Genomic DNA, 9,705 nt, shown 5'->3' with positions numbered 1-9,705 from the left:
TTTTCTGTTGTTTTTACACATCGTCTGACGCTGTTGCTGCTGATGTTGTGCCAGCCGAGCCATTGGCATCTTCTTTAGTGCTATTGCTGTCGGCGGCATTGGCTTTGGTGTCATTGCTGCTGCTGGTGTTATTCGATTTGGCTGCAACACTATCGGTATTATCCTCCTGCTCCCGTATCGTGGCCTCCAAGGCTCGTATACGATTCTCATGCTTGACAATAATAGCCTTTAGTTTGCGTATTTCATCGGTGATGTCACGCAGGTCCTTTTCCTAAAAAATGAAAAGGAAACAACTCATAAATATTTTTTTTGGGAAAATGCTAATTTTGAATTTCAATACTCACAGTTATACCACTGACCGGCGCCGATCCACCAGAGTTATTGTTGGCTGCACTACTGCCACCACTGCTTGATCCCAGTGTCGCACTGCTGGCACTCTTTGAGGTTCCCACTGCAGCCTTATTCAAGATATTGGCCTTCTTCGATACGGACAGCGATTTGTTGGCCGACTGTGAGACATAGCCACCCTGTACAATAGAAACACGATCCTATTTAGATTTTTTAGTAATTCTGTTCGGTAGGGCGTTGCAGAACAAGCAAGCAACACAAAACACAACTAGCAATGAAGTGGACGACAAGGCGCTTTTTCACAACGCACACATCACAGCACACATGTACGACGTACACATCACCACGTCACGTAACGGCACATTACAATATGATTTTGTTTTTAATTTATTATTATTTTTAATGGTTACCAGGTGTTGATGGGTGAATGATTGAATGGTATGCAATGATCAAAAATTGTGATTTCAAAAAAAAGTTTCTTTTCTATGGATAAAATGGGTAGTATATGATGAGAAGCCATGTAGTGTCTTATTTTTTAATGGTTATATAGTGCAAAAATGAAAATAAATGATATGCCATGATTTGTAAATAGCAAAAGTCTGACAACACAGCGAATGAAGAGCTTCAAAAATAAAATTCATTATCAAACAAGAAACTCATCGCAAAAAAAATTTAACGACATCTTTGGGTGATATTTTTTTTAGTTCAATTATTTTTTATTTGGTTAATCATGAATGAATGTTTTGCAGAACAAGAAAAAAAAAACGAAACAACATTGCCAAAAAATCGCAAGCATTTAACCAAAGAGAGAAATGTTTTGTTTCTCTCTCGAAAGTAATAAAGAAAATATTGGAATACATTGAAAAGCGGCCCTACAATTTTAAGATTTTAATGGGTATAGTCCGACCTTAGAAAGTAAAATATATCCTCCCCAAAATTTTTATCTCACTTCTATTGTAAACAATAATTCGCCATCACAACCTCATGTTAAGAAAGTGAAAGCAACTGATTAACTCACAACGTTATAGATGAGCTGAAGGGAGTCTTTATTGACTAGCCTAAGGGTGTCTTTATAGACGAGTTGAATGGAGTCTTCATAGACGAGTTGAAGGGAGTTTTTATAAAACAGTTGAAGGGAGCCTTTATAGACGAGCTGAAGGAGTCCTTATATATGAGCCTTTATAGACCAGATGAAAGGAGTGTTTATAGACAAGCTGAAGGAAGTCTTTATGGAGCTGAATTTCGAAGGATATTTAGATATTGTTACTAACAAATAATTTATATCCGAAAGCCGTCTTACTCTTTCTTCCACTTTCCACAAAAACACGAGGACGAATTTCGTCAGACCTCGGACTTTTCTAAAACAATAATTCGCCAACCCAACTTTATGTTAAGAAAGTGAAAGCAACTGATTAACTCACAATGTATTTGAGATACAAATATTTTCTAAAGTCAATCAAATACTGGCCTAGTCTTTTGACTGAACTACTCAATAACTGCTGTCACATCTGCGCAGTGTGTGAAAATAGTTGGCTGCTACAACAACAGTTTTACGATTCTCCTATAGTCGATTTTATAACCTAAAAAGAACCTTGAGTTTTGCTCGATCACGGACAATTTGTAATGTCGACTGATAGTCTAGAGTCTTGTTATGTACCGCCATAAATCATGAGGGGTTCCGTTATTACACCTCCCTTGAATTTTTATGGTAGTACTTCTGGAGTTAATTAATCTGGTAGTGCCTGAAATACTACTACCTGACGACCTAACTTAATAGGATAATCTTTGGTTTCATTTTTAAGGCTTGATTTGGCTATATTTTTTCTGGATCCCCCATTTATCTTTTTATTCTATGTTTTTAATTATTTTAAAATCAAATTTTTTAACGTATACCCAATTTATGGTGGAAGCGTGGGTGGGAGGTACAGTGCTTTAACGATTTTGTTTAAACAAGTTATTCTATATGTATAGAAATATGTTATAAACTAGACTAATTACAAATGATATTTCTTGAAATTGAAAATTTGTATTTTAAAAAATCTAATTCGGGAACAACCTAGAGCGAAACATGTACTCGTTCAGTGGGAATTTTTGTTTTAATGTGTTTCCAATGGGCGCAAATCACAACATCCACCGAAAAGATGGACTATTGTTAATTCACAAAAACAACAACAAAAATATTATTTCTTTCTTTCTTCATAAAACTAACTCAATCTTCCCATTTTATGGCAATATTTATATCAGGAAAATTATCTATTTATATACATAGAGATAGAGTAACTTCGACGTGTATAAACAATATTAAATCTGCTAATATAAGTTCCATCAACAATTCCTGGAGTGTACTCAATGTTTTGTTTGTGAAATTTTAATGTACCAGAAACTACAATGAAATGTCGAAATTTATGAATCCCATTGACAGTAAAACGATCACCGAAAGACATAGTGATAGTGTCTTTTTCGCTAATAAGATATATCCATATCTCAGGAAATCTCTCTGTCAAATATCATAGAGATAATTCCACATAAAAAAAGATATGCATATCTTTCATAATACGATTGCTTGATAATGTGCACTCAATTGAAAGTGGCGTTTCATGGCCGTATCATAGTGGCAAATTCATATGATACCATGATCGATTTTTCGATACGCCCTGAGTACTGTATTCCAATATTTCGGGGGTAGCAATCACATGACGGCTTGTGACAATCGAAAACTTACTTTAAGCGAAAATGTTATGGGATCGGCATCTTCACCCATTATCCATTTTTCGGCAGTAATGGCAGCATCTTCGGCTAATGTGTCCGGATACAAATCCTCTTGGAAGAGATCCGATTTGCGGGGTACTGTCATTGAGATGACTTGGCACAGGCCATTGTTGTTGAGACGATAAAATTTGGCAATTTCACAGGTTGTGACATCGCAGCCACGTTTTGGCATCATGCCGATACCACGTTGTGGATCGGGTGTTTGGAAGGTGTTAATATAATGGACAAATGGTGGTTCGGGGGTAACCTGTAAATAAAACAAATGTGAGATTAGTTTCGAGTATCTATGGAATTTGATGGTTTACTCACTTCAAAATATCTGATCACAGAATCACCTTTACCACACAAATAAATTAAATTCGTATCGGGATCATAGAGTGGGAACATTACACCGTTTGATGTATCCAATTCAACCATAACAATAGGATCGCTGAGAGCATCGGGGGCACGCAATGAATATTGACGTTCCGAGGAACGATTGAAACCGGTGGTAAAGATTAAGCCATGACGCAGGAATATAGCCCTTGTAGCCTTTGAGCCCTCATGACAGACGGCCTCACTTTCCACCTCGCCTGTGCGTGGATCATAGATACGGATCTTTTTATCTTTGCAGGTGGTAACCAATTTCGAGCCATCCCAATTGAAGCAGGCACTGTAGACAATGTCAGGATGTGAATCTATGTGTACCAGAATTTCACCGGTACCAACGTTCCAGATGACAACCTAAAAGAGAAAGTCATTAATTAAATGTTTTTAAATTTGTTATTGATTTGCTCACCTGATTGTCTGAGCCTGCTGTTAGCAGAACATTTAAGGCGGATGGATGCCATACCACTAGGCCAACACGACGCTGATGGAATACCAAATCTACAACGGGTTCTGTTAGAGTTCTCGACAGGCCACCATCGGGAATTTGCCATACTTTGACAACACAATCTTCCGAGCCGGAGGCAATGACATTGTCATTGTGGGGACACCAGGCAATATCTAAGACGGGACCTTTGTGACCACCAACCAACGGATGATCGGCAGCAATGCGACCCACCTAAAATTAGACAACATCAAAGAAAATATAATTAGTATATAATTTTGAATAAGAAATACATTAAACAAAATGTACCACCCACATTATCACATGGTGTTGTTATTGAGGGGACTAATGCCAAATCTATGACATAAATGATTTTTTTCAAGGATTTTTTTGTTTTCATTTTAATGGAGGCGTTTGATACATTCGACTTTGTCATTTTAAGAGCATCATAAATTTTGGAAGTGAAATAATTAAAAATAATTGTTATGGTCATTTATAAGTCATCACAAGAGAGGAGCACGATAATAAGTATTTTATGTGTGCCGCCGCCGCAAAATTAAAATGTGAAAAAAAAAACATGAATGATCATTTCAATTGATTTGCTGCTGCTTATTATTATTTTATCTTAGTTCATTTTGACATTACAATTGCAAATGACATTTGCCAATTTTTTGTACATTTTTTTGCAACGTTAATTTGTGACATACGTTTCGATATACTGACACACATATGCCGCACATATATCCGCCGGATGTTTTCAAAAAGCAGAAAAAACACCATTTGACAATAAAGTATACCAGATCGGCTGGCTGACCACATCAATAAGCGTGCGGCGGTGTGTTGTAGGGAACAGGTGTTAGACCAAAACAAAATTTAAATAATAAAATTTGACAGTTTTTTTTCGCTTGGCCATAGATTTGCAATTTTATGCAGCGAAATACTTGTTTGACTGTTACGATCAAAAAAATGACGCAAATCAAAAAACGAGTAAACAAAAAAATTCAAAATTTGAAATGTGCGAAAAATAAGGGGCGGAAAAATACGGTGAGGGAATTTTTTACAGACGAACTGAAGGGGGTCCTTATAAAGAAGCTGAGGGGAGTCTTTATAGACGAGCTGAAGGGAATCTTTATAGACGAGCTGAAGGGAGTCTTTATAGACGAGCAGAAGGGAGTCTTTATAGACGAGCAGAAGAGAGTCTTTATAGACGAGCAGAAGAGAGACTTTATAGACGAGCAGAAGAGAGACTTTATAGACGAGCAGAAGGGAGTCTTTATGGACGAGCTGAAGGGAGTCTTTATGGACAAGCTGAAGGGAGTCTTTATGGACGAGCTGAAGGGAGTCTTTATAGACGAGCTGAAGGGAGTCTTTATAGAAGAGCTGAAGGGAGTCTTTATAGAGGAGCTGAAGGGAGTTTTTATTGACGAACCGAAAGTAGCCTTTATAGACAAGCTGAGTGGAGTCTTTATAGACCAGCTGAAGGGAGTCTTTATAGACTATCTAAGGAGAGTCTTTATATATAAAATGAAGGGAGCTTTTAAAGATGAGCTGAAGGTGGTTTTTATATACGAGCTGAAACTGGGACCTCAAGGTCTCAATGGACGAGCTGAAGGAAATATTTATAGAGGAGCTGAAATGTAACCTTTTAGAGACTGAACCACTGAAGGAAGTATTTATAAACGAGATGAAGGCAGTCTTTATTGAGGACCTGTATGACCAACAGAAGGAAGATATCAACCGCGATCTAAATGGAGTCGTTATATACGAACTGAAGGAAGTCTTTATAAACATGCTTAACAGAAATTTATTTTTACGGGAACTCCACTGACTATTTAATAAAATTATAGACCTTCGATTTTTTATATATACTAAAAGGGACAATTATGACCCATAATAAATATGCCTTTAAATATGAGGTAAAGGGCGAAATTACAGAAGAGCTGAGAGGATTGAATAGGGCGGTTCTGTCGACGAGCTGATAGGAGTCTAAAGAAGTCTTTTGGGAAATAAACGTTTGCCTTGTTCCCAAACACCAAGTGGCATAAATCCATTAATTTAAGGTGTAGAACTATACCACTAAATTCATTATATAAAAACCTTGATAGATTCAATGCGCAATTTTTATTTTCGATTTCCATAGATCAATCGATAATTAGAAATCTTCCTAAAAACACAACAATAGATTCGCAAAACTATATACACAAATATATGTGCATATGAACATGTTTATATTTATATACCATAAGTTATAGAAAAGAAATGTTTACATTGTAAATATTTTATTTATCTGCCTATTCGAAAAAGAAAACACATACACACAATATTCGATATAAACACCACAATGCGAAAAAAAGTTTCCGTTATAATTTTTCCATAAGATTTTCATTGCTTCCTCTTCACTTGAGTTTGTGTGTGTGTATGATCTCAGCTAGAAGAAGCTGAAGAAGTGTGAAATAAATGTTCGCTCATTTTCATTTTCGATTTTTTTGGTTTGGGTTTTTTGCGCGCGTTACCCCATTTTATTGGCCATTTGCCAAAAACGTAGAGAAGAAACACAGCCGAACGAACTAAAAACATAGAAAAAATATCCTCAACAAAAATATATATTTTATAACAAACGTATAAAACAATCACAACGTAGATGTTTTTATTGTTGGTTTTTTCTTCTTCGGCATCTTATTTATAGATCATTTCTGTTTCATTTCCCAAAATAGTCACAAAAATAAAAGAGAAATACAACGACATACACCGATGGTCGGGATTTTTTTCAGTTCGAAATTGAATTTTCTTTTTTCTCCTTTAAAAGTGAAAAAATAAGATGTAATTTTTTGGATATTTTAGAGTGGGTTTATTTTTGTGTTATGAAGGTGGCAGTGGTGGTGGTGGTTGTTGGTGGAAATGGGCTGACAGTTTACCGCCTCTGGTATAGTTTTTTATTTGGATCATCAATATTTGTATTGACGTTTCGATTTTTACAACAATGTTGAGGTCCATAATATTTTCTAAAGGTAATATTTTCAAAATGAGATCATAAAGGGAGGTGAGTTTTCACATAGACATGGTGAAGGTGTCTTTATAAATGAACTAAAGGAGGGAGTTAAGGAGAATCTTAATATTCGAGTTGAAGGAAGGCTACTTAGAAGAGGTCTACATAGGGAGCTGATTTATTGTCGTGCTGAATGAAATCTGTATGGGCCAGTTGAAGGGACTATAGACGTATTTGAAGGATGTAATTTATTTAAGGAATTCTTTCTGGACGAGCTGATGTGGAATCTATATGGACGATGAGAAGAGGTTCTTTATAGACGTTTTGAAGGAAGTATAGACTGAAGTGAACCTTAATAGAAGATCTAAAGGGAGTCTTGATAGACGAGCTGAATGGAATCTGTATAGACAAATGAGAAGGTAGTTTTTAAATCGAGTTAAAAGTAGTCTTTATAAACGAGTTGAGTGGAGTCTTTATAGAAGATATATAGGAAGTCTTTATAAACAGGCAAAAGGAAGCCATAATAAACTAGCTGGGTGGAGTCTTTTCAGACGAACTGAAGGGTGTCCTTATAGACGAGCTGAAGGGAGTCTTTATAGACGAGCTAAAGAATTTAAATTGGACACACGGCTATATATGGGGTGATACACAAAACACTGAAGTAATTCAATTTTCCTAATCAAATTATCGCTCCCTAATAGTACAAATTAAGTACAATTCGTTCTAAAACAAGGCCTTCATAATGCCTAAAATAGGTCGGGTCACTTATATGGAAGCTATGTAAAAGAAAAATTGAAATAAAATGAAAAACATTCTCCAGAAGGTATTTTACTTCTTGAGAACACGAAATGCCATAACACTGCCACTTCTGTTGAAAAATTAGTCTATAACATTCGAGTATTTAAAATTCGTCAAGATCTAAGTATGGATTTAAATGAAATATTTATTTAATATACATTTTGTTAATATAGTCCTTGGTCGACACCTTTATACGGAAACTTTGTCAACATATGTATGAATACATGAACTGAAAGGTGCATCTATATACGAGCGGAAGGTTATTTATTGGAGTTATTATAGACACATAGGGTATGAAAGTGTTTAAGAAAGCTAAAAGAGGAGAGAAGGAGGAGATATTTTACCTTCTGAAAACCATAAATGCCAACATGGTTGGAAAATAACTTCAATATATCTTCATCCATGAAAATAATCAACTATGTTGGTATGTTATCTTCTGAGAACCCTAAATAACAAATCACAGGCAATTCGGTTGGAACATAAACTTTGTGAACATATGAACCTACACTGGCCATTTGCAGGCAGGGTTTTTTAAGAAGTTAATTGCAATGGGTCTTTTTGTAGACAGGAAGCAAGTGGAAGCACTATGGATTCTAAAAGTCTAATAGGAGCAAAATATCATCTATATATCTTCTTCCATTAATATAATAGCTTAGACAGACCTTCCAGTAATTCTACTTGCTTCTTATTGAGAAAGAATTTTCTATTGATCTTCTTCCATTGAAAATTTTCGATGGGACTTTTAAATATCTATACAGTAGAGAATGTTTTTGTTATGTTTCAGAAAAAATTCAAACCTTCTATGAATACAATACCTAAAAGAAGACTTCTAATACATTTCTATAGATCTGAATGCCTTGCAGGTTCTCACATCCGTCGTTTACTCTATTCAAACCCTAACTTTACAAATAAAAATATGTGTTTTTTTGAACATTTATTTTTCAACTTGGTCATAATTCTTTTGTCTGCAGAGAACAGCAATAAATATCCGTTAAAAAAAAAACTAAGCCTAAACCAAAAATAGAATTAGAAAAAAAAGACAAATGTGCTTTGAATAATTAATTTTTTTGGGAAAAACAATTTCAAACTAATTACAAAGACAGTACTCTTTCTCTACGACATAGAGCAAGAAAGGAACTTCTTGACATAAAGTGTGACATACGAGTGAATGACGACGGAGTACAATACAACTTACCTTACTGTGTGGTAGAACTATGAAGGCACCGCCACCTGCTGACTCGACAATGATGGCCAAAAATTTCGGATTCACCGCACAGAAGGTGGAATCCCAACTGCTTTTGGAGACACGTATATTGTCGTAGCATTGTTCACGTTTTAGAGCCTGACCGTAGACGTGACGAAATTTTGAACTTCTGACTACACGAAAAGACATTTTTTTACAGTTCGACGGTGGTGTTGGTTGACTGACGGAGACGCTGTTTCAGGTGTGATGTTGTTGTTGTTATTGTTGCTGGACGGTATTTTGTTGTCGTGTGTTTGATTGTTGTTGAGCGTCCGATTAAATTTTTTGAGTTGATTTGTTTTTGTTGTTTTTTTGTACTCAATAACAAAAATTATTAACAATTAAAAATAGTAAAAAACAAATTAAAATATTGTAACTAGAAAAAAGAAGAAAAAAAAAATACTTTAGTTTGGTTTTGAAAATTAAAATAAAATGAAAAGAAATATCAAAATTTTGAAATTAAAAAAGGAGAGGGAGATTTTTATAAATATAAAAGGACTTGAGAGTGCGCATTAGAAATTGTTTCGTGCGGGAGAGAGATAATTATCGGCTAGTGAGTGTCTTCAAGAGGGAGAGAGGCAGAGTCTTGTTTGTAAGGCGTTTTCAAATGTGATTGAATGTGGGGTATTGAAACGGAGTTCGTCGTCGAAAAATTATAAATTATGTTAAATCGCCAATCTGTAAAGAAAAGAAAAATAAAATATATATATTAGGAAATTTTGATATAAAAGAAAATAAAAAATATTAATA

The 9,705-nt window shown here is 35.2% G+C and overlaps 1 protein-coding gene across 2 annotated transcripts; it reads right to left on the bottom strand.

The window, feature by feature from the left end:
- On the bottom strand, positions 1 to 9,108 carry LOC133331316 (coronin-6). Of its 2 annotated transcripts, none has more exons than XM_061539717.1 (6): positions 8,908 to 9,108; positions 3,896 to 4,162; positions 3,427 to 3,840; positions 3,071 to 3,364; positions 345 to 548; positions 1 to 271 (listed from the first exon to the last, which is right to left on the bottom strand). In XM_061539717.1, the coding sequence occupies exons 1-6, from the start codon at positions 9,103 to 9,105 to the stop codon at positions 14 to 16; spliced, it is 1,635 nt and encodes a 544-aa protein (XP_061395701.1). In that variant the 5' UTR covers positions 9,106 to 9,108; the 3' UTR covers positions 1 to 13. The 2 variants fall into 2 exon arrangements, with proteins under 2 accessions (XP_061395701.1, XP_061395708.1); XM_061539724.1 differs by having other exon boundaries at positions 345 to 527.
- Between the last annotated feature and the right edge of the window lie 597 nt (positions 9,109 to 9,705).

This window comes from Musca vetustissima, unplaced genomic scaffold (genome assembly GCF_032173495.1).
Source record: "Musca vetustissima isolate MV318-11 ecotype Yass unplaced genomic scaffold, APGP_CSIRO_Mvet_v1 utg58965, whole genome shotgun sequence".
Lineage (NCBI taxonomy): Eukaryota > Metazoa > Arthropoda > Insecta > Diptera > Muscidae > Musca > Musca vetustissima.
The sequence above is the reverse complement of the archived record's forward strand: the minus strand, read 5'-3'. Positions and strand labels throughout refer to the sequence as shown.

What these genes read in the sequence shown, in the direction of transcription:
- LOC133331316 (XM_061539717.1), bottom strand. Translation starts at nt 9,105, where the DNA reads ATGTCTTTTCGTGTAGTCAGAAGTTCAAAATTTCGTCACGTCTACGGT. An exon ending in CAGCAGGCTCAGACAATCAG is followed by an intron (nt 3,841 to 3,895) that starts GTGAGCAAATCA and finishes TTTCTCTTTTAG; the next exon opens with GTTGTCATCTGGAACGTTGG. An exon ending in CTGTGATCAGATATTTTGAA is followed by an intron (nt 3,365 to 3,426) that starts GTGAGTAAACCA and finishes TTTTATTTACAG; the next exon opens with GTTACCCCCGAACCACCATT.